This window comes from Electrona antarctica (assembly GCF_951216825.1).
Source record: "Electrona antarctica genome assembly, chromosome: 17".
NCBI lineage: Eukaryota > Metazoa > Chordata > Actinopteri > Myctophiformes > Myctophidae > Electrona > Electrona antarctica.
The window spans coordinates 35,412,796-35,438,367 of NC_136798.1; the positions used below are offsets into that span (position 1 = coordinate 35,412,796).

General features: G+C 46.6%; 1 protein-coding gene across 2 annotated transcripts in view; it reads left to right on the forward strand.

The window, feature by feature from the left end:
* The window catches only part of utrn (utrophin), a 344,298-nt gene that overhangs the window by 124,669 nt on the left and 194,057 nt on the right, over window positions 1–25,572 (forward strand). For both annotated transcript variants that reach the window (XM_079527087.1, XM_079527086.1), the window contains exons 47-56: window positions 2,882–3,017; window positions 3,492–3,641; window positions 4,414–4,566; window positions 4,701–4,802; window positions 5,152–5,266; window positions 5,647–5,867; window positions 6,668–6,785; window positions 6,946–7,151; window positions 10,155–10,309; window positions 10,970–11,159. In XM_079527087.1, the coding sequence (XP_079383213.1) occupies window positions 2,882–3,017; window positions 3,492–3,641; window positions 4,414–4,566; window positions 4,701–4,802; window positions 5,152–5,266; window positions 5,647–5,867; window positions 6,668–6,785; window positions 6,946–7,151; window positions 10,155–10,309; window positions 10,970–11,159 (1,546 nt within the window). The remainder of the gene's footprint in view (window positions 1–2,881; window positions 3,018–3,491; window positions 3,642–4,413; window positions 4,567–4,700; window positions 4,803–5,151; window positions 5,267–5,646; window positions 5,868–6,667; window positions 6,786–6,945; window positions 7,152–10,154; window positions 10,310–10,969; window positions 11,160–25,572) is intronic.

Genomic DNA, 25,572 nt, shown 5'->3' on the forward strand with positions numbered 1-25,572 from the left:
CAAAGCAGCGAGAACCAGTCAGCCACAGCGTTACGCTTATTGATCATCTGTACGCACAGTATGTCGTTAATACAATGCAGACATGGCGAAGAGCGGAGACCACTCATGCCTATGTCAAGTACACAATATGATAGTGGCGGGGCGGTACATGCCCTCGGTGCTAGTGAAACTGTACACACAGTATGTCAACAATACTATGTAGACATGGCGAAGAGCGAAGACCACTCAAGCACACAGTATGACAGCAATGGAGCGAAACACACCCCCAGTGTCAGTGATAATGCAGCAAAAGAGCATGATCACTCAAGCTACAGTACTTCTATGTACAGTAGACATGGCGAAGAGCGAAGACCACTCAAGCACACAGTATGACAGCAATGGAGCGAAACACACCCCCAGTGTCAGTGATAATGCAGCAAAAGCTACAGTATCAAGTACACTACATATGTACCCGCCAATGTATCCTGTTGTCTTGCCCCCAAGACGGATCAGGGCAGTTGCTGCAAAGGCAGCTAATGAGGACTAGTCCAAATAGGAATAAGCACAGCATTATATGCCTATTGATATTGATTATCAGTACATGTTATGTACATGTATAACGCTGAGGAAGGCCATACAGGCCGAAACGCGTAAGCTTGTTCACTCTCGTCAGAGGTAAATAAAAATCATGCAAAAGGACATACAATGAGTGCTGCATTTTCTTCACCTCAACTTATCAGTACATGTTACCAATACTATGCAGACATAGGGAAGAGCACTCAGCCCATGCCCAGTGGCGTATCTACAATAAGGCGAGGACAGGCGTCCGCCTGTCCAAATCCATTTTCTGCCTTGCCAAGATGTAATTCTTGCCTGCTCAAAATGTAATGCCTGTAAATGCCACTGCCCCTGCCAAGTAGATAGTTTGATAACCACGCAATGGTAAAGCGATAGACGCTTGAACCATTATATTAGTAATTGTACTGCCAAGCACAAACAAGTATTACGCAAACAGCAGCTGAGCGGATCACACTCAAGCTATGAAATACAAGCACTATGCCTATCTCAGATAGCAGTACACACTTAAGTTAAGCTGTGACGTTAAGCACACTGTGACAACATTGTCATATTCCTGCTTGATATAACGAGCAAAACAAACTAGCAAGTCAGCACTAAGCTGCGTTTACAACTTGACATGCATTTGAAAAAGTTTGTTCCTTAACCAGAAATCGTCTGGGGAGGAGCGCTCATTAACGTCACGACCACACAAACCTCCTCTTGGTAGACATCGTTGAAACCAAGCGCCACATATATGTGGTTGATTGCACGTCTGCGACAGAGCAAAACACTCTTCTGCAGAAAACACGTGGAGAGGAGTGGTCATTCAACATGACTAGCGTCGCGGCAGTCGCTCTATCGAGGCGAAGCACACCTCTATGAGCCCATAGTTACCAACGCCATAAAACATTGCTGTGTTGCTGTTCATTTTAGCATCGTGCCGCGGCCATTCAACGTGAGTATTGATTAATAGTCAAATAAGCGCCGCCGCGGTCGCTCTGTCGAGGCGAAGCACACCTCTGCGAGCCACACTAACAGCACACAGTCACCACGAAACATTAAATACAAAGTTAGCTTTTAGTTAGTGAACACACAACCGCTAACCCTTAATGCATTAATCGGGAGGGTGGACGGCCGACAATTCAACAAATCATACAAGTTGGATTTCAGCGAACAAACACTGTCACCAACCCAATGTAACGCCACACAGCAAAGCGAAAATAACGCTAGGCTGTAGCAGGCGCGCCCGCCGGGCAAGTAAAGTAACACGCAACTTACCTGTAGAAAATAAAGTCCAACATAGTAGTTGGACCTGGGAGCCCGGCGGAAAATTATCGCCGCCAACCATGCAGCCTCTGGAGGACGCAAGGTAGCCCCAACCGAACGGTTACGAGGCTTATAGGCATGACCGGCGTCGAGAGCCCCCCCATACAGCCTCGAAGGGCTAGTAGCAGGAGCTCAATAAATAAATCGACCTGCGCTCAAAGGCGAAAAGATGAAAGAGGATGAACCCTGTGAACTGGGCACCTATATAGGTGGCTCACGCCCACAGGGGGTCACGAGTGACAGTGTTGGTATTAATATTCGACCTCTGCGCGTGCGCGCGATGTATATCCAGGTGTTGAAAACACCGCCCCTCTGGCGGTCAGTAGGTATGAAATAGAACTATTCTTTCCACTAGTTTGGGGCCTGGGGAGACATACAGTTTCTCTTTTGGGTCACTGGCTAAGAAGTTTGGGAACCACAGGTAATGAATCATTCCCTTGAGTATTATGGGACATAGATCATCTTGATTTTATAGCATGGTTTTGTATGGAGGGTAGAGCTCCCTTTCCAACAGCGGTGCAGGCAAGTTAACCAAAAGTAATATTGGCTCATAACTTTCTGTATCAGCGTTCAGCAGGTGAATGTTATCAGCATGCTCCATCAGTATTACAGCTGTAATATAAATGTAAATGTTAGCATTAGACCCTGTGACATTTTTGGGCAAATGGAGGTGTGTGTGTGTGTGTGTGTACACGTGTGTGTGTGTGTGTGTGTGTGTGTGTGTGTGTGTGTGTGTGTGTGTGTGTGTGTGTGTGTGTGTGTGTGTGTGTGTGTGTGTGTGTGTGTGTGTGTGTGTGTGTGTGTGTGTGTGTGTGTGTGTGTGTGTGTGTGTGTGTGTGTGTGTGTGTGTGTGTGTGTGTGTGTGTGTGTGTGTGTGTGCGCGCGTGCGTGATTCAGAATGCATTTACTGTACATTCTGGTGCCTTTGTCTATGTGCGTGCTTGTCTGTTATCTTGTCTGTATCTGAAATCCATTACCCTCTCTGCTTCTTTTCTTACCTGTGTGTGTGTGTGTTTAGGCTTGCTGGAGGTGATCCAGCTCTGTCAGACGTGGTTCGTAGAAGCGGGGAGTTATTTGTGTGGCTGGAGCAGGCAGAGAGCGCTGTCAGCTGCCTCCCTGTCACCGCCACTGACAAGAACCTCAAGGAACTCAAGGTATGGCAAGTGGCGCTGCACCTCCACCCTCGTTTGACTCAACTGAAGTTTCACGGGGTGGAAAAGGCAGTTTCTATTTCTGCTGCTGAAGCGGGTCAGAACGGTCAGCTTAGATTGCATTTTTTCTTTTTTTTTCTTATTTTACTGCACAACTTGGTGCCAGCATCTAAGTGAGTTTTCCAATTTCTCTATGCCCAGTCTTGTGCAGTAGGTACAGCATTGGGATTTGAAACAGACGGTGTATATATATATATTACATAATTGGATTTCAACCCCTTTGCCTATCATTACAAAAGTTAAAATTCAGACTTTGCCGTCTCTCTCTCGCTGACACGCGCGCGCAGCCGCGCACACACACACACTACATTATTTTCTCGCTCTGTCCCCCTGTCACTGGCATTAATTAATTTGACACGTATATATTGAGCGATTCTTGGTAAGGTCAAAGGCCCGACGCTTCCGTCTCTCCGACAGGCACTGGCGCTGGAGGTGGATGCGCAGAATGAGCGTCTGGGTTGGCTGAACAAGCACGGCCCACAGATCCTGGGCAGTCCCAGCATCAGCTCCCAGGAGAGAGAGCAGCACGTGGCCAAGCTCCGGACCATCAACCTCAACTGGTGCAAGGTGAGAGAGTGGCACTAGAATTCAATGCATTCAAAGTAAAGAAATATTTGTATTTTTAGCTTTATTGTTGGCTTACGCGGGCCGAAATTGGGGAGATCACTTTTTCACGTTTTCCAGAGGAGAAGAAAAGGCTAATACCAATAACTCACGTTAGCTATCTTTCTCCAGAAACTGATCAGCCCAACGGACAGCGACGTAGTTTTCGAGAAAAGAGCCTGAGAATATCGTAATTATAACAGTAGTCTACGCCTTCAGCAGCAGTAACATTAGCGTTTTCTCTCAGTCAGTTAATTCTTCATTTCCATATGAGTGAAATGGCCTCGATGATTTGTTTATTTTTCAAACACAGTTCTTATATGAGGCGATCTAAAATCCTCCTATGGGGATTACAATGCTAATAAAAAGTACATGAACCCGTGGGCTTAGCACCCTCTACCGATATTGAACACAGACTTCGGTGCTGTATGATGACTAAGAGTAATTATATTGACATTTCCGTTAAGCTCACATCTTGCACACATTGTGATTTTGTAGATCGGCTATTTTCAGCATGCAACCAAGTGTAAAATCCGCCATCACGACATGATCAAGGCCCTCCCAAATACATTTTAGTCGACTAAATCAACTGTAGATTTAGATGACTTTAGTCACCTTTTCAGATGACTAAAATAAGACTCAAACGAAATGCTTTTTTTGGTCAAAAGACTATGATTAAAAACTAAATCAAAATTAGCTGTTAAAATCAACACTGCACCCCCTCTCCCTCGTACAGGTGAACCGCGAGCTATTGGAAAAGGTGGGCGAGGTGGAGGCTAACCTGCAGAGCCACAGCCAGTTTGAGGACAGGATGAACAGACTCACTGACTGGGTCCTGGTCACACACCAGACACTGACGGCCAGAGGCCTGAGCCACGCCCAGGCACAGGTAGAGAGTCTCTCTCACGTCTCTAAAGAACACAATGCAATGGACCGACAGATATGCACATTTTGCTGTCGCACCGTCCGTACCCTTTGGTGCCTGAAATCAGTAACCCACTGTTCTCACCATGTGTGTTGTAGGTTCTAGAGGCCTCCATGAAGGAGAGGAAGAGAGAGCTGGAGGACCTGCTGGCTCGGTCCATAGACCTGCAGAGGAGACAGCAGCTGATGCCGGAGGAAAAGGTCCACCCGTTGCTATAGTGACGTGCACGACACGTGCATCTCACAAATAGTTGTATTTTATCACTGGACGGTCTGGCTTTCGGAATTTAGACTAAACTAAACTTTAGAGCACTTTTTACCTGGTAATGTTTGTTTAGAGCACTTTAAACAAACATTACTCATTACTCAAAAAATAGGAATTAAAAAAAATCCAGAAATGTAGCACATAAAAAAAAATTACCAGGCGCCTCTCGCTTCACAATAGTGCAATTTTTGCGTTGTGTTCAGAGGTTTGATGTGATGTCTGAACGTATGTGTTAGCGTTAGTCAAATGGATTGACTGTGTGTCTACTTGTATTGTCATGTGTAGAGTAAGGTGGAGCAGCTGGCAGCCGACTGGAAGGCTCTGGACAACCGGTTGAGGGATTCTCTCCATCAACCTGTGTCTCCATGGACGCAGCAAGTTGTCCAGCATCAGCAACTCGGTAAAGTTCATCTCGGTTCTTCTAGTGTCTACTTGAAGATGTCCTCCATTTTATTGTTGCATTTCAATTTGACCCTTTCAATTATATGAACATACATGGTCAGCCAACATCTGCGGGGGAGATCTTAGACTTTTAGGCCATCAGTCTGAGGTTGTGAGCCACTCTGCTACATGCTTGCGTAATAATACGTAAATCGTAATTGCTGTCATGAGATACTTTCTCAGGTGACAAACAACCAACTTTCCCAATCGGTAATGTTTCTATTCTATATGTGACAATATAAAAGGAGGAGCTAGACGTGTCAACAAAACATGGCCCAGACTCCATGTTTGCAGCCATTTTTAAGTCTCTCAAACCCCCCCCCCCCCCCCCCCCCCCAGTGTCTTCGGTTCCCTCGGCGGTCCAGATGGCCAGCCTCGTGACCAGCGACGACCCCCGCCACCAGGCGCCCCACACCCCGGACACGGTGGCGCCCACCGACCTCAACGAGACGGCCACGGAGCTGGCCAACTGGCTGCTGCTCATCGCCCAGATGCTCAAGTCCAACATCGTGACGGTGGGCGACGCGGACGAGATCCGGACCACCATTGGCCGTCTGCAGGTGGGAATGGATGGATGGATGGACGGACGGACGGAGGAGGGCGGTTGTTATGCAGTGAAGCCTGAGACAGTGGTTTTCAACCAGCGGTCCTTGAAGGGGGTTCCAGGTGGTCCCCCAGCGAAATGATGGAGTTGGTAACCGAATGGAGCCTTATATAGATCTTTAACTCTTGAGAGTGTACATTTTACACTCTCAAGAGTTACACAAATTATTATTTGGATTGAAGTTTGCCTGTTATTTCTCCTAATGGTACCAACTCTACCAAATCTCATCCAACGATAAATATGCTAAGTTTTGTGTCCGAGAGGCTAATTGTCATCACATGGTGGTCCGTGGCTCAAAGGCCGAGTTAATAATGGGCCTTGATATGAAGAGGGTTGAAAACCACTGACCTAAGTGATAACACAGTTGTGCCTGGGTGTCACCCGCCCAAAAAGTTACCATGTTGTTGTGAAGTTTACACATCTTTTTGCAGTTTGTATGCACTTATGTTTTTGATAAGAGGACACAAGTGTATTGTGGGCGTGGGCATACTTAATATGTGTGAGTCCATGGACCCCCAATGCTTATGGTCCTGTGTCCGTGGTCCATGGTCTTGTTGTGATTATGTCCATGTGTGTCTGAGGTGTGTGTGTCTGTCTGTCTGTTTGATTACTGTTTATTTGTTTATTTCACATTATGCTGCTTTGACGTATCAATTTCCGTGCAGGGATAATAAAGTTAATCTCATCGTGCGTGCGCGTGCGTTTGTGTGTGTGTGTGTGTGTGTGTGCGTGTGTGTGTGTGTTTTGTCCTGGCAGGTGACTAAGATTGACCTTGAGCAGCGCCACCCCCAGCTCGAGGACATTTTCACGCTGGCCCAGAACATCAAAAACAAGACGTCTGACCTGGACATTCGCACGTCCATCACAGAGAAACGTACGTCCACAGCAAAACCTTTACATTGAAATCATCATGTATAAAAAAATACATCTATATGTTTAGCCTATTTGAATACCGTATGCATATCTGTATACTGTACACTGGCTAACTACGAGCAAAGCAAATTACTAAATGTCTCTTTTTCATCTCTGTCCAGTGGAGAAAGTTCGCAGCCAATGGGATAGCACGCAGCATGGCGTCGAGGCACGCCTCAGGCAACTGGACTACATGATTGGCCACAGCAACCAGTGGGAGGAGCAGCGGCAGGAGACGATGGCCCTGATTGGGCAGAACGAGAGGCTTTTCCAGAACCTGTTGCAGCAGTCCAGAGACCCCCTGACAAAACAACTCACCGACAACAAGGTGAGGGGAATTTAAAACTACTCACTGACAACAAGGTGAGGGGGAATTTAAAACTACTCACTGACAACAAGGTGAGGGGGAATTTAAAACTACTCACTGACAACAAGGTGAGGGGGAATTTAAAACTACTCACTGACAACAAGGTGAGGGGGAATTTAAAACTACTCACTGACAACAAGGTGAGGGGGATTTAAAACTACTCACTGACAACAAGGTGAGGGGGAATTTAAAACTACTCACTGACAACAAGGTGAGGGGAATTTAAAACTACTCACTGACAACAAGGTGAGGGGGAATTTAAAACTACTCACTGACAACAAGGTGAGGGGAATTTAAAACTACTCACTGACAACAAGTTGAGGGGAATTTAAAACTACTCACTGACAACAAGGTGAGGGGGATTTAAAACTACTCACTGACAACAAGGTGAGGGTAATTTAAAACTACTCACTGACAACAAGGTGAGGGGAATTTAAAACTACTCACTGACAACAAGGTGAGGGGAATTTAAAACTACTCACTGACAACAAGTTGAGGGGAATTTAAAACTACTCACTGACAACAAGGTGAGGGTAATTTAAAACTACTCACTGACAACAAGGTGAGGGGGAATTTAAAACTACTCACTGACAACAAGTTGAGGGGAATTTAAAACTACTCACTGACAACAAGTTGAGGGGAATTTAAAACTACTCACTGACAACAAGGTGAGGGGGATTTAAAACTACTCACTGACAACAAGGTGAGGGTAATTTAAAACTACTCACTGACAACAAGGTGAGGGGGAATTTAAAACTACTCACTGACAACAAGTTGAGGGGAATTTAAAACTACTCACTGACAACAAGTTGAGGGGAATTTAAAACTACTCACTGACAACAAGGTGAGGGTAATTTAAAACTACTCACTGACAACAAGGTGAGGGGGAATTTAAAACTACTCACTGACAACAAGTTGAGGGGAATTTAAAACTACTCACTGACAACAAGTTGAGGGGAATTTAAAACTACTCACTGACAACAAGGTGAGGGGAATTTAAAACTACTCACTGACAACAAGGTGAGGGGAATTTAAAACGACTCACTGACAACAAGGTGAGGGGAATTTAAAACTACTCACTGACAACAAGGTGAGGGGGAATTTAAAACGACTCACTGACAACAAGGTGAGGGGAATTTAAAACTACTCACTGACAACAAGGTGAGGGGAATTTAAAACTACTCACTGACAACAAGGTTGGGCAGAATTTAGCATTGTTGACATGCAAATTGCAGTACTAGATTTATTTTTATTTTTATAATGGGTTGAGTTAGAGCAGCCATCGACAGCCCATACATCCAAACAGAAAAGTCAGGTCTGCTTGTATTAAACAATGTTAAACTCACAAACATTGCAGCTGTGAGGAAAGCTTGAATTATCCTCTTTCAATCTGCAAATGGTTTGTTTCATAAAAGTCCGCCCCTATGAGCTATTTTCTGTCAAGAAATTGTTGGAGTTTGGAAGCACTTCCTGCATTATGTGCACATTTGAAACCGGTGGTACTCAGGGCCGTTGAGTGCTTCCAAACTCCAACACTTAAATAAAATGATCTCCTGCAAAATAGCTCATAACAACGTCTACGGTGGATTTATCAAACATTTGCAGATTGAAAGAGCAGACTTTTTTGTTTGGATGAATGGCTGGTGTCGAAACTCTAGATTCAACCCATTTATATAAAAAAGAAAGTGTTGCAAATTGTGGCTAGTTCACATGATGGCCAGTTTGCTCTTCTTCTTAACCTGGACTCTGTCCCATCTGACTCTCTGAGCCCTACCATGGTACTGTCCTTAGAAAAATGCACTCTAGAGTCAAGGGTAACGGACTCCCTGTGCTCGTAATGGACAAAGAGAACTCGATCTGGCCCAATGATCCTACTCTATGGAACGGGCAATTTATCCACTTGTAATCTCCATGAGGTGGACACGAGTGAATCAATCATTTTGTCCGTAATACGGCACATTAACCCACATTGACCTGAGGACCAGATTCTACAAAATGTCTTCCAAGTCCTGAGAGTTTTCTGAAAAACGTTATCAGTGGCGCTCAAACATTTTGAATTAATCTGTAGTTTGGCTGCGGACCCCCCATCTGAAAATAGATTGTTGTGTTCCAGAAGCAACACATTTTCACAAGTTTTCCAAAAAATAGTAGATCTACAAGCTTGTAGCGCGGCACTCAGTGCCGCGCTACAAGCTTGTTGATCTGCTATTTTTCAACAGCTAAAGTTTTAAATAATGGTTAAAGTGGTTGAAAGCTATGATGTGACACGGATACGTCCTCAGGTCTAAATGGATTAAGACCTTAATATGCCCTGATACACCCACGTCATCCATCACGTTAATTGTAATGCTGACTTGAGTCTGAGTTTTCGGACAACTCATTCCGCTTCCTCCCAGGCAGCCAATCTGCAGTACAGCCACCCGAACACTAGGGGGAAACTGTGCTCAACAGACCACAGTTACTAGACTAGAGGCACAACACTTTCCCCTTGCCATCTTCAGTGGTGGAAAGTAACTAAAGTACATTTACTCTTACTACATTTACTAAGTACTGTACTGAAGTACAATTTTGAGTTATTTGTACTTTACTTGAGTATTTCCAATTTCCAATATTTTTACTTCTCAAAATCTCATCTAACGATAACAACAAATATGCTTTAGTTTTTAGTTATGCAAGGCTAAATGTCATCAAATGGTGGTCCGTGGCTCAAATGCTGAATAAATAATGGGGCTTGATAAGGAAAATGGTTGAAAATCACATGATATTTAGTCGACTAAAACTAAGACATTTCAGAGGACTAAAATCTGACTAGAACAAAATTAAGTTTTGTTCAAAAGACTACGACTAAACTAAAATGAAAATGTTGCGGTCAAAAGCAACGCTCCGTCCAAGGAAAGCCTTTTAGCTGCGCAGCCCTCTGGGCTGGGTGTTCATGTCATGATGTGACTGCTTGGTTCCCCCCAGGCCTTCGTCCAAGACCTGGCCCAGGGCCAAGCCACGGTGGCCGCCTTTAACGAGCTGTCCAATCACCTGCTGCGAGAGTACGCCGCGGACGACACCCGGAGAATCAAGGAGGTCACCGACAAACACAACGCAGCCTGGAACACCCTCAACAACAGGTAGACACGCACTCACTCACTCACTCACTCACTCACTCACTCACTCACTCACTCACTCACTCACTCACTCACTCACTCACTCACTCACTCACTCACTCACTCACTCACTCACTCACTCAATGAGCAGTGGTGTACTGTACTTGAGTACAATTGTGCAGTATTTGTACTTTACTTGAGCATTTCCAATACTTTTACCATAGGTTTTTCAGAAAACTGTCATGATTTTGAGATTTGTAGAATCTGGTGGTCTCAGGTCTTAATGGGTTTAACCCATTTAGACCTGAGGCAGATTCTAAAAATTAAAGGCTTCTAAATCCCTAATTCATGTTTCTATAATGTCAGTGGTTCTCAAACTATTTCATGTCGAGGACCCCCAAAAATTATCTGTATTTGGCCGCCGACCCCCATCTGAAAATATGTTGTTCCAGGGACCCCCAGAAGCAAAGATTTGAATTAAAAATGTTCGCTGTGAAAGAATATATGTTACAACATTTGCACATGTTTTCACAATTTTTCTAAATCTACAAGCTCATAGCGCGGCACCGAGTGCCGCGCTACGAGCTTGTAGGTCTGCTATTTTTCAACAGCCAAAGTATAACAAAGTGCTTAAGACACCAAAAGGGGTTCCCGTCCTGAATGGGTTTTAATGTGTGGCGACAGGGCGAGCGACCGGCAGGCGCATCTGGACGGCGAGCTGACGAGGCTGCAGACGTCCCTCCGAGAGCTGGAGGCGTTCCTCAAGTGGCTACAGGAGGCGGAGACCACCGTCAACGTGCTGGCCGACGCCTCGCAGAGGGAGGAGCTGGCTCAGGACTCCGCCCACGTCAAGGAGCTGCGAGGGCAGCTGGAGGTACGTCGTTAAGGCCGGGGAACCCAGGAGGGGAGCGCTGGGGGCGTGTGTGTGTGTGTGTGTGTGTGTGTGTGTGTGGGTGGCTAGGTGCTATCTCATCCATGGACAGGTGCTATCCTATTATTTTGCTGTCATCCTTTGTTAACGCACCCTTCAGTTAAAGGACAGGGGCTGTGTGCGTGCGTGCGTGCACGCGTTGCCAGTTAAAGATGTTTGACTGAGACTGTGTGCTTTCAAATGCAGCTCCTTGATCCACTTGTCCTATTGCTGATCAGGAATGCTGTGTGTGCGTGCGTGTGCGCGCATCCTTTCACTCGTCTTGTCATTTGCACAGACCTCCCCCACTGGGGCAGAGTCTGTTGACACATGGCTATATTCCCCTTTTATCATTTCATGTCATGTTTAATTCAAGAACCACTTCACCTAACTTTCACCTCCCAGACAAAGTATCCCAAAGCCGCGTCGTATTGAAGTCAAAGGGTCTTGTACATATTCTGACTGCTCTGACGAGCTCTTTTTCTCCCATTTCTCCTTTGGATTACACGCCTGTGTGGCTCCCATTCACACAGACACTTCCTCCTCCCGTTAGACTGCGCGCCATTCATACTTCACAATCCTCACTGCTCGTCCAGAATGTCCAAGACCGTTACCTTTCGGGTTGATGATATTGACCCTTTTTCATTCACGAAAGCCATAGAAATATGAAATATGGAGAGACGAGTTTTCTGACCGGCTTCAACGATACACAATGCTACATCTATACACATCTGCTGTAGCTCTGATAAGTAACCCACGTTAGGCAGCACAATACGCTGATGACACACACACACACACAAACACACACACACACACACACACACACAATGCCTCACGGCCATAATGACGTGCCCCATCCCTTTGTCTCGGAGGCCGTCATGCTGCGGCTCCCTCTCTTCCGATACCCTTTACAAGCAAGGCCAAGGTTTCGGCTGTATACTGCCATTTAGCCTCAGACCCAAGACGTAGAATGTTTTGTTGTCATTGGATAAGATTGTGTCCACGATTTCATGCTGTCTTGATGTTGGTACCATAGGAGAGATAACAGGCAAATGTTGATCAAAATCACATTGTCTAATAAGCCTATCTCACAGAATTTCCCCGCCCCCTTAATACGCCCCCTTTCGGGGTTAGTGGTGATAGCGTGACGTCACTCCATAGACGCTACATGTTAACAGAGGTAATTTAAGAAGTCTACAACTTTTGTTTTCTCAAGGTAAGGTTTGTTCTATCTGTTCGAGCTGATTTACCATCTTGTTTGCTTCATAATAATATTGGTCTGTCACATTTTTACATTAGAAAATGTACTTAGATTCTCCAGAGAAAAAAACGTGTAAATGCTAATGTTAAATGACACCACTATTTACCGGAAGTGGGCGTGGAAAGCGGGCTGTGAGATAGGCCTATTCTGTAGACTTCTTGCTAATTAACTTAACCCATTTAGACCTGTGAACGATTCTAAAAAAATGTCTTCTAAATCCTGACAGTTTTCTGAAAAACCTCATGTTTCTATGTCAGTAGTTCTCAATATTTCATGTCAAGGACCCCAAAGATTATATGTAATTGGCTGCCGACCCCCCCCATCTGAAAATATGTTGTTCCAGGGACCTCCCAGAAGCAAAGATTTGAGTTAAAAACATTGGCTCTGAAAGAATATATATTCAAAGATTTGCACTACATTTTCACGATTTTTCAAAAATAGCAGACCTACAAGCTTGTAGCGCGGCACTTGGTGCCGCGCTACAAGCTTGTAGATCTGCTATTTTTCAATAGCTAAAGTCTATAATAATCGTTAAAACACCAAAAAGGGGGGGGGGGGGGGGGGGGACACAACCTGGGGACCACCTGGAACCTCCTCAAGGACCACTGGTGGAGAACCACTGGCATACTGCACTGTAGCCTGAGACGCACGTCTGAATGCACAGCTGGGTTTTCCATTAGTGCAGAGCGGGCGTCAGACAGTCTCTCAGCAGCTCGGGGGTGTGACACGGTACTGATAAAGCATTATGGGTAAGGGATCGTGCCTCTCTGCTGATCGTGCTCATGTTTTTGCGAGGCTATTGTTGTCATTACGCCAACCTCTAATTCATCAGTATCGACCCCTGGCTAGTTTGGAATTCTAGGCCAGACGCGCATATTGTATACAGTAATCTATAATGATTTTTTTTTTCTTTCCACTTTTCACAGTTTTCACTTATTTTAATCGTAATCTTGGCTGACAAAGCTGCACGTCGTCATCTTAATTCGCTGTTTTTGAGTGGTGCAACCACTCCAAGTAACAGCAATGTCCCTATGTCCTAACCTATGTCCCGATGTTTAGAGTACCAATAGGGGGTGCTGTTGCACCACTCGCTTCAGACTGGTCTTATTTTTTCATATCTGTTCGACCGTCAGGCCTCTCCCCTCTCATCACATAGGCCGTTATGAAAGATGACGTCCACCCCACGAAACACACACACACACACACACACACACACACACACACACACACACACACCATCATCATTTTTCGACCGCAGTCGAGATCATGGATTTCACAATGCCACGCCAGACTTCCCGGTCCTTCATTGCCATCCCCATAGTTCCTGCTTACTGATGCATGTGTCCCTAGCGATGACATCAGGGGACGACAGTTTTCTACCTCTGGTCTGCTTTGAGACCGGACTCCACTAGAAGAAGGGAAGATGTAACCTCATTGTCAGCTCTGTAGCAGTGGCCGGCAAACTGTGTTCTTCTGGATCGGACTAGTGAAGAAACACGGGGAAGGTTGCCGTATATTGGATTAGTCGATGGGTGGCTCTTCCATGACACACACACACACACACACACACACACACACACACACACACACACACACTTCTAATCTCTTTTCATGGTGTATGTCTTATGTTATTCTGAATCAGCATGCGTGCTCTCTCTCTCTCTGTGTGGCACAGCTCGTGTTAAGATAGATGGATTGCATTCAGACGTAGGAGTGAGGTTAATGAAATGGAGAGGAAACGTAAAAGCAGTGCAGAGAGTAGAAGGACAGATGAACAGAGATGCCAGGACAGTACGTACTGTTCAGAATGCGTTCCCCCTGCAGTGACCGTGCAGTGCCCATCGATTTCCCTGTCTGTCACTGTCCAATGTCCAGCTGTCTGTCCCGCTTTAACCCTTTCAGACCCGAGGACGATTCTACCAAATGCCTTCTAACATCCTGACAGTTGTCTGAAAAACCTGTTTCTGTCAGTCCGTTCTCAAATCATTTTCATGTCAAGGACCTCCAAGATTATATGTATACGGCCGCCGGCCCCACCATCTGAAAATATGTTGTTCCAGGGACCTCCCATGAAGCAATGATTTGAGTTAGAAACGTTGGCTCTTCAAAGATTTTTCAAAAATAGCAGACCTACAAGCTCGTAGCGCGCCACTCGGTGGCGCGCTACGAGCTTGTAGGTCTGCTATTTTTCAATAGCTAAAGTATAACATAATGCTTAAAACACCAAAAGGGGTTCCCGCCCAAAATGGGTTAATCCCATTTTTGACAGTGCAGGCCTTTGTTTTCTCCACCAATTATTGTGGATTTCACAATTTCAGCCCAAGGGTTTGGTTTGCTGGCAAAGCACAGTAACTTTTTTTTTTCAGCTAATGGACTCGTTTTAACATTTAGAGGTCGTATCTATTGTAATGGGGATCGCACACGAGTGGTTTGTGTTTTTAACCGAGGGCGTGCAGTGCATGAGACGTGTGCAATTTGTCTGTGAAAGCAACCGATAACGTTTTTGGCAAACTGTGAAGGACGGTTCAGACACCGTGTGTGCCTTCTGACTCTGGCTCCACGTGATGCCAGTTAATGTGAGCGTTTCTCATTTCCATTTCCCTAAATGTCGTCCCTTCCGCCTTTTTGCTATTTAATTCAAAGAACTGGTGGGTGCTGGTAGTTCTATGGTGCAGCATGGATTGTGGTTCATTTCATCATGTTCTACTGCAGTTTGCTGGCACAAAGCCAGCATGGAGCCTGACATGAACCTACTGTGAGAAGTGTTTGCATGCATGCACGCACGCACGCACGCACGCACGCGCACACACACACTCACACACACGTGCACATGTCATGATGAAAACCACTTCCCATGGTGGCCTTTTGCCCTTTCTGCTACATACCCTTTATTGCTTTCTCTCACTGTGTGAGTGTGTGAGTGTGTGCGTGTGTGTGTGCGTGTGTGTGCGTGCGCGCGTGTGTGTGTGTGTGCGTGTGTGATCTCTAATGTAACCTGAAGTCACTGCGGAGAATTCTCGAGCGCACGTCGTCGTCCTCTGTCTCACCAGTGGGAACACACCGTCCGGTCAGCGCTGTATGGAGTGAAGTCCTCGCCGGGAGTTAAATGAACAAGGAGGATTTGACTGTTTAGCATTAAACAAGATTTAGCAGTGCACTATATATATCCCCCTGTTAATGCCTAGTGAAGTGGAATCGATACGCTGTGGAATGACTGAAAGGGACGGCGCTGGCCTGGTAAACCTTTGTCTAAACCAAAGCTCCAGTACAGCGCAGCTGACCTCAGATCTTTTTGAGCGTGTAGATCGTCCATTTTCGGTTATTATTTTAGAGCATTTGATGTGAAGCCTCTACCTGTGATTTCTTTAACCCGGTTGACAATATTACTAAAACATGATAATTGCATTTACTTCTTCAGCGATCTCCTTGTGTTTTACGCATGCACACTGACTCCTTGTTTATTGGCCGACTAAAGTGGCTCATAATTAATCTACGGCTCTCTCCATGGTTTTGCCCTTCGTCTCTCTCCATGGTTTTGCCCTTCGTCTCTCCATGGTTTTGCCCTTCGTCTCTCTCCATGGTTTTGCTCTTCGTCTCTCTCCATGGTTTTGCCCTTCGTCTCTCTCCATGGTTTTGCCCTTCGTCTCTCTCCATGGTTTTGCCCTTCGGCTCTACATGGTTCTGCCCTTCGTCTCTCCATGGTTTTGCCCTTCAACTCTCCATGGTTTTGCTCTTCGGCTCTCTCCATGGTTTTGCTCTTCGTCTCTCTACATGGTTTTGCCCTTCGTCTCTCCATGGTTTTGCTCTTCGTCTCTCTCCATGGTTTTGCTCTTCGTCTCTCTCCATGGTTTTGCTCTTCGTCTCTCTACATGGTTTTGCCCTTCGTCTCTCCATGGTTTTGCTCTTCGTCTCTCTCCATGGTTTTGCTCTTCGTCTCTCTCCATGGTTTTGCTCTTCGTCTCTCTCCATGGTTTTGCTCTTCGTCTCTCCATGGTTTTGCTCTTCGGCTCTCTCCATGGTTTTGCTCTTCGTCTCTCTACATGGTTTTGCTCTTCGTCTCTCTCCATGGTTTTGCTCTTCGTCTCTCTCCATGGTTTTGCTCTTCGGCTCTCTACATGGTTTTGCTCTTCGTCTCTCTCCATGGTTTTGCTCTTCGTCTCTCTCCATGGTTTTGCTCTTCGTCTCTCTACATGGTTTTGCTCTTCGTCTCTCTCCATGGTTTTGCTCTTCGTCTCTCTACATGGTTTTGCTCTTCGGCTCTCTACATGGTTTTGACCAAAAGGGCAATGTTCTGTCGTAATTTCTGGACTTCAGGAATCATCTCGTTTGGAATATAAACGCTTCTAGAGAGACTTTAGATGCGACAGCGTGACGTAGTAATGGAAGATTAAGATTATACCTCACGGTTTTAGGGGGAAATGCTTTTCAGAGTAAAATCTGCCTCATCTGCTGGCACTCTAGCGCCTTTATTTTGAAGAATTCCCTGGCAAAAACAGTAGATGGATTGGTTTACGTTTGTACACTCTCAGAGTTACAAATTGATAAATAAACACTGAAGATTGTACTGTGTAATAAATGTATGAAGGCATACATGTTGCCGCTCCCGTGTGCACTCTTCCCCTTCCTCGGAAGTGCATTTCCCTCATCCATTATATCCACTGGCAAGGCAAGCAGAAACCATGCACTTTAATGCATCCCACAGCGCAACTCCGAACACTGCACTTTAGCCTAACCACTTAGTGCGTGTGCGTGCGTGCGTGTGTGCGTGTTCGTTCGGGCATTAGTTTTTAATATTTGAGTCATGGTGTGGGTGTGTTGGGTTGTTGGATGTCGATTGGCTGAGCACGGAAGTGAGGACGCTAATTGTGATTGGCCAGCATGTGATGATGTATGATGATGATGATGTATGATGAATGTGAGCGCCCCTCACTTCACACAAGTGTGATTTCTTGTTTTCTTTTTTTTACTCTTAAGTTCAATTAACGGCCAGAAGTCGACAGGGCAGAGCGTAGTCCAGTGGCGATCCTGGTGTGAGAAAAATCCTCTCATAGAGGATTTATTTATTTCCCCCCCTTCAAACGAATACCTGAAATGAAAGTGACCGGAGCTCTTTCAGCTGTAGTTCAGCTGGAGAGTCACAGGGGTGAATACAACTAACTTTAACCCATTTAGGCCTGACGTTGAAATAAAAAAAAAAGTCTTCTGAAAGAATATATATTCAAAGATTTGTGCCTCATTTTTACGATTTTTCAAAAAATATGATTTTTCAAAAATAGCAGACCTACAAGTTCATAGCGCGCCACTCGGTGGCGTGCTATGAACTTGTAGATCTGCTATTTTTCAATAGCTAAAGCATAACATAATGCTTAGTTAAAACACCAAAAGGGGTTCCCGCCCAAAATGGGTTAAATCACAGTGGTGCGTTGAGTTTATGGCCGGAACCGTCACACGAGACACCCGCGCATCTGTTCTCCCTCACCTCAGTTGCACTCGTCATTGACGCTCACACAAGTCATACGCTAATGCACCTCTGTCTCTCTCTCTGTCTCTCATTCGGTGCTTTTCATGTGATTTACTTTATCCTCCCTCAGCCTGCTGCCTTCTTCTTATCTCCATCCGATTGCCCAGCAGGCGAGCGGCACGCGCTCAGGTGGAGGCACGCCTGCTTCCCCCCGACTTTATCCTCTTTCCGTTTCCTTCGCCATAAAAGCATTATTTTATCTGGGGCTGACCTTGCTTGCCCCTCTCCCCTGGTTCAGCTTTAACTCCGATTCCCCCGTGCCCCCCCCCCCCCCCAACTCCTCCTCTTCATCTCCTATTGGAGTGTTTTCGCAGTATAAGCCTGTCCTCGGTTAATCTGTGTCACAGCGCTACAACTGGGACACGACGTGCAGAGAGAGAGAGAGCGAGAGAGACACTTTAGAGCGCTCTTGATTGCTCTCTTTCAGTCTGTCACTCGCGCACAGACACCGACACACGCACACTCCCTTTCCCCCAGCGAGTGAGTGTGTCTAATTTCTACTTGCGACTCTCTCTCTCTCTCTCTCTCTCGCTCTCTCTCTCTCTCTCTCTCTCTCTCTCTGTGTGTCTCATATGAATGTGTCGCTCACCTAGTCGTCTCACATAATGCCGCTCTGCCTCCACACACGCAGAGTGCTTATTGCGTGCTAGTCCTGCTGCAGCAGCCAGTCCTCTCCTCTCCTCTCCATTTCTCCTCCGTCTCACCCCGAGTCGTTTTCCAGTCAATAAGGAGGTCATACATACTGTGTGCAGCTCCTGTCTCTCTACCAGTGTCTGTCGGTTTTTCCCTCTCTCTCTCTCTCTCTCTCTCTCTCTCTCTCTCTCTCTCTCTCTCTCGCAGCGCGAGTATAGAGCGAGGCACATCTCTCTCTCTGTGTCTTTCTCTTCTCATCCAGCGCAACTCGCGTGTCCGTCCCTCTCTCCTCCTCTTCATCTTGCTTCTGTTTATTGCTTTCTTACTTTTTTGCTTACCTTTCTTTCTTTTTCTTTCTTTCTTTCTTTCTTCAAACGGCAAACTCCTCCTCGCGATGCTGTCGACAGTGGACGTTTGATAGTGAATTTGAATCATTATTTTTTTCCGGTGGGGGGGGGGGGGATCATTTTTTAATCTGTCCTCTCTAGTCGCAAGGGGACTTCCCTCCCGCGTTGTAGCGAGCGTGAAGGAGAAAGTGAGGCTCTCGTCGTTTCCGTCTTGTTTGCTCGCAACGCAGCGCGCTGTCCGGGCAATGACTGGCTGTTTGTTAAAGGACCGAGCGTAAGCCTCATGAGTATACATGAACGGCGTTGGTTTCTTTGTGCGTGTGTGACAAAGCAAAGTGTCATGCCTGCGCTCGGAGCACGCGTGTGAGCTAGAGTGTGTGTGTGTGTGTGTGTGTGTGACCGAGAGGGTGAGATCGTGCGGGTGCGTATGTGAGAGAGTGTGCGCGCGTCGCGTCAGTGTGGCTCCGGTCGTCTCCGGTGTATAGGGGGGGGGAGGGAGTGCGAGAGGGGAGTTGGTTGGTTGGTGGTGGGGGGGAGCAGCAGCAGCATCGTCATGCGCGGCGGGGCAGGGCAGTGCTAGCATGCGGACCCGGAGCAGGCTGCTGCAGACCTGTGGCAGTCTTAAGATGATGGCCATGGTCCGGACCTCCCTCCAGAAAGTGGTGGTCTTCCTTCACCGGCTCCAGAGGATGGCCATCTCCTCGCCGCGCTACCAGAAACTCTGCAAGGTACAGTACAGTGTTGGCTTGGCGAGGGCCGGGGAAGTCAGAGGGCAGAGGTGTTCATGGCTCCTTTCACTTTTTTTTTCTTCGCCCTGTTGTTGTTTTTGTTTGTTTTGTGTTGGTACTTTGGTCATTTTTATATTGAGAATGTGATGTTTTGTTTTAATACGCTTGATTTATATAGTTTATACTGGTATCTTTTTATTTTGTTAGAGGGGGATTGCTTTATTCAAAACTTTGTTTTGGGGTCGGGTTTTGAGGAGTTGAGAATGAGAAAATTCAGAATGATCTCACAGATGTCAGTGATGTAAATACTGTATGTTTTCAATGTGATGGGTACCGGGACCCAGGGGTGGTCTTTTAGGTGGGTCCCAGGGACAGTGTGAGTCTTCCCAGGACCCCCGGAGAGAGTGACATGATTGAGTCCTTTCTCAATTTAGTGAGTCTAAGGATGCAGGCTATTTTCATCACTGAGATGTAATTCAACATTGTTCCGAGCATAGGTCATTATTATTAATAATATTCTTACAAGCCACTATAGTCACTCTTGTCGTGGGGGCCCATTTCTGTGTTCAATTATAAACAGTCCATTCATAAAATCGGAGTGTTCATATTTTATTTGCCTCATGCCCGTTTCCCCACTCCCCGGTTTGACTTCATACTAGCAGAATAACATTCTAGTCTATCCTTAACACATTCTGGGCGGGAACCCCTTTTGGTGTTTTAAAGCATTATGTTGAAAAATATTATTGTAAAATAGCAGTTGTCAAAGTGTTGTATCCTCTCTGATGCTGTGCCAGGTTCTGAGTCAGCACCACGGTGTGCTTGGATATTCCAAACACACTGGTTTTTACCACTTTTGACACTTTTCCTGCATAGCAATGAACCCTACTGCTGTGCGTGCGTGCGTGTGCTGTCTTGCTTCAGAATGCATTTACATTCTGGTGTTTTTGTCTCTTACGTATGTGCGTGCTTGTGTGTCTGTATCCGAAATCCATTACCCTGTCTGCTTCCTTTCTTACCAGTGTGTGTGCGCGTGCGTGCGTGTGCTCGTAATGTGGGTTTTGACATTTCAGTGGTGGTATAGGTATAAACAAACTAACAAGTTAAATGTTTGTGTGCGTGCGTGTGTGCGCAAAACATTTTCTCGGCAGGGTCTGTGTGAGAAGGGTGAAGTGTTCTGAATAGTCAGTCTGCAATGAGTTTTTTTTTTTTTCCTCACAATTGTTTTATAATGCTTTCACCAATCGCCGAACAGAGTCGAACAGTTGGAATACCGTTGATCTGTCGATCACATCCCAGAGAGTGTCCGCCAGCCAGAGCTTATACTACATCCCAGAGAGTGTCCACCAGTCAGAGCTTATACATCACAGAGAGTGTCCGCCAGTCAGAGCTTATACATCCCAGAGAGTGTCCGCCAGTCAGAGCTTATACATCACAGAGAGTGTCCGCCAGTCAGAGCTTATACATCCCAGAGAGTGTCCGCCAGTCAGAGCTTATACATCCCAGAGAGTGTCCACCAGTCAGAGCTTATACATCCCAGAGAGTGTCCGCCAGTCAGAGCTTATACATCCCAGAGAGTGTCCACCAGCCAGAGCTTATACATCCCAGAGAGTGTCCACCAGCCAGAGCTTATACTACATCCCAGAGAGTGTCCACCAGTCAGAGCTTATACATCCCAGAGAGTGTCCACCAGTCAGAGCTTATACATCCCAGAGAGTGTCCACCAGTCAGAGCTTATACATCACAGAGAGTGTCCACCAGTCAGAGCTTATACATCCCAGAGAGTGTCCACCAGTCAGAGCTTATACATCCCAGAGAGTGTCCACCAGTCAGAGCTTATACTACATCCCAGAGAGTGTCCACCAGTCAGAGCTTATACATCCCAGAGAGTGTCCACCAGTCAGAGTTTATACATCCCAGAGAGTGTCCGCCAGTCAGAGCTTATACATCCCAGAGAGTGTCCGCCAGTCAGAGTTTATACATCCCAGAGAGTGTCCGCCAGTCAGAGCTTATACATCCCAGAGAGTGTCCGCCAGTCAGATTAAGTCTGCGTAGGTAGCTGCCATCGGTGATGGAATTGATGTTGGAGTTTCGCCCGGCCAGGGTTCTGCTGTAATCTCCCACGGCCGGTCGCTGCTGTTATATCATTCCACTTGGAAAGAGATTGCGAGAGGAGGTTTACTTTTGAAGTGTGACACACTCTGTAAAGACTCCTGCTCCTCATTTCTGTCTGTCTGTGCACAGGGCGTGCACGCTCACACACACGCTCACACACACGCTCACACACACTCTCACACACACGCACCACGCACACAGACTTTGGACAGAGATGGGACCAGCTGCTGAGCTCAAACAGCACTGGATTTAAGGGATTACACTACTCGTGTGCGTGCGTGCGTGCGTGCGTGGGCAATTGCATGAGGCAATTTAGTGATTACCAGCCAGCTTCCATCATGCATCTCCAGACACACATGGCAGCTCTGTTCAATCCCCATCTCGTTAATCTGTCCCCTTGTCTCACTCACGTTGTCGTTGGTCGGTTTCCTTGCTTGTTCTTCTTTCCATGCATTTCCCTCCGAATCGCCAGCGCGCCACCGCCCCGGAAAAACATTGACAAAACCTCTCTCTTCTCCTTCTTTAATGGAATTCAGTGAACAGGTGTTTGACTATATATATACTCCCTCTCTTTCTCATCGCTTGTTAATCTCACGGGCCCACACGCGCGCTATCCTCTTCGGGGGCATCTTCGGCCACCTCTGGGTGAAAACGTCGGGAGTCTGGGAGGGTTTTTACTAGCCCCTCTGCGAGGCCATTAGCGTCCCCCGTGATCACGTCGTTCATCACCCTCTGCGGTTGTTACGCGTCCGCGCTCTGCCACCGCTTGTACCTCCTTTCCTCTTTTCATTCTAACCTTGCCACCCTATTAACCTGAGCCTCCTCAATATTCCCCGCCTCTCCTCTGGGCCAGACACAGCCATTTGGCTGCGCACTTCAGCCGCCTCTCCCCGCGGGAGGGAAGGAGGGTTACCTTCATGCATTGTGATGGGGGGTTGGGTGGGGGGGGGCCTTCGGGGCATTATTCTTCACTCGATTACCCTCCCCAGGGTCGCGTCCGTTCATGCATGCCGGGCCTCATCGGGGGGGCCTAACCCTCGGGAGAATCGTCGAGTGCTGAACTTGTCGTGTGGGTTTTTCCCTCTCTCTCTGGGTTGCATGCATGCATGCATGCATGCATGCATGCATGCATGCACTCAAGTGGCCCCCAGACTGGAACAGTGGCTGTCCGATGATGGATGGTTCTCTGTGCTCAGCCTTTCAGGCCTGGTCATCCCTCATGTATCATGGCTGGCTTCCACTGCTGCAGACCGACGCCACTCGGGGCCTCTCTGAGTACATTAACGAGGGACACTTGCCAATATTGCCATAACGGCACTCCTTAATGTGTTCTTTCTCTTCTTGCCATAATGACTAATACATCTGTTCAGAATAATTAGGTTCATGCTGGTGGTGTTTACAGTTGGAGGCCATCGATATTGGTCCTTTTTCTTTTTGCTGAGTTTTGCGTGATCTGCGCAAAAGGACAGTTAACCCATTTTTGGCGGGAACCCCTTTTGGTGTTTTAAACATTGTTATAATTTAGCTATTGAAAAATAGCAGATCTACAAGCTCATAGCGCGCCACCGAGTGGCGCGCTACGAGCTTGTAGGTCTGCTATTTTTGAAAAATCGTGAAAATATTTATTTCAGAAAACTGGAGGATTTAGAAGGATTTTTTTAAATGTTGAGGTCAGGCCTAAATGGGTCAAATGATAAGGGACAATATCGGTGGCACCCAACTGTAGGTCCTTTTCTTGCATGCAGCAGCGGCAGGTGTTCCCGTGTGCCTTTTTTATTAAATTCAATAGTTGGAACAGCCCTGTGGGCATCAGGTGTGTGTTTTCTCCCCAGAACCGTCTCACCTCGGCCTCCGTCTCTTTGAGCTGTGACGGGGCTAAATAAACACGTTGACAGCTGTGACAGTTCAGCACAGCAGAACCAAAAGGTTTTAAAAAACTTTTTTGAGCTTTAAAGCGCTCTCGTCTCTCACTCTCTCTCTCTCTTGCACTCTCTCTCGCTCTCTGTTTACATCACTGAAGAGTGTCCTGTGTTTTTGTGTGTGCGTGCATGTGTGCGTGCATGTGTGCGTGCGTGCGTGCATGTGTGCGTGTTTGCACCTTTACAATAGTGCTCATTATGATGAGCTGCAGTAAAATGCCGTGCGGTGCGGCATGTGAGAAAGGCAACTCGGTAAACGTTCAGTATTCTGCTGGGTAAATTGCCTCTATATAGCCTTTCCTGGCTCAAAGCGATAATGGGAAATAAATCCCGTGGCACACTATTAGGGGGTATTTACTGTGTGCTGTCGGTATGTTGTGCGCTCTAGCGTCTCCAAAAAGCTCAACGTGTAGGTGTGTTTTCTACAGCGCGTCTAAAAATAACTTCACACGTTTAACCCATTTAGACCTAAGGTTCGATTCCACAAATGTCTTCTAAATCACGACAGTTTTCTGAAAAACCTATGTGTTTCTATGTCAGTGGTTCTCACACATTTTCATGTCAAGGACCCCCAAAATTATATGGATTTGGGCCGCCGACCCCCATCTGAAAATATGTCGTTCCAGGGACCTCCCCAGAAGCAAAGATTTGAGTTAAAAACCGTTCACTCCGAAAGATTATATTCAAACATTTGGGCCACATTTTCACGATTTTTCAAAAAATAGCAGACCTACAAGTATAACAATGCTTAAAACACCAACAGGGGGTTCCCGCCCAGAACAGGTTAAAGTTTCTGTGGATGCGAGTGTCGCCCTAAAATAACTGAACACATTCGGAATTTTTTAACGTGAACTTAATGCACACAACTTTCCGGGACAACTTAATCTTTTTTGTTTTCTTCCTGGCTCACCTTGTTTGCCCCTCCACTGTCCTTTGTGAGAGGTATTATTTGATGTGAGGAGATGATAAGTCTGTGGACAGACAGCATGCCAGCTTAGTTCATATCAACTTCAAGACATGTCCGATACTGGAAGGCCCTCGGGGGCCATTTGCATGGCTTCACTCGTACAGCACAGAGCTCTGTCTCTCCGAATCCGCTTGCTTGCTGAAAATTGGCTGAAGGGCATCTCGCTCTCCCGAGGAGTGTCCCTCTTACTCTCATTAGTTGTGTGTGTGTGTGTGTGTGTGTGTGTGTGTGTGTGTGTGTGTGTGTGTGTGTGTGTGTGTGTGTGTGTGTGTGTGTGTGTGTGTGTGTGTGTGTGTGTGTGTGTGTGTGTGTGTGTGTGTGTGTGTGTGTGTGTGTGTGTGTGTGTGTGTGTGTGTGTGTGTGTGTGTGTGTGTGCTCTCTTTAACAAACAATGCTGAAGCAGTGCAAAGTAAAGTCAAGCATAGTCTACCCCCAATGCCGGCCTGACATGCACTTTGGCCCTAGGGTTGCATACACACGCGTACACGCACGCACACCGTCTTAGCTGTGTACGATGATGACGCTTGCTTCACACACACACACACACACACACACACCAGCTCTAGGCTCACTGCTGCCCTCAGGACAGTTGACTCAGGCCTGGGCACAGACCACCCCTCTGTCCTTGTGGCCCTGCTTACAGCCCAGCGGGTCATTTAGCGTGTGTTAGCATTAGCACTCTGGGAGCCTCTCGTGCTGTACATTGTACAGTATGATGGTGTTCGCTGAGGCGTGTGCTCAAGTGATACTGTATGTGTTTGTGTTGTGTACATTACAGGGGTGTAACGATACATCTTAACAGCGATACGATACGCAGCATTGTGATACATGGTTGACGATACGATACGTGGACCATATTTGGTTCATTCATGGCAATATGATACGATGC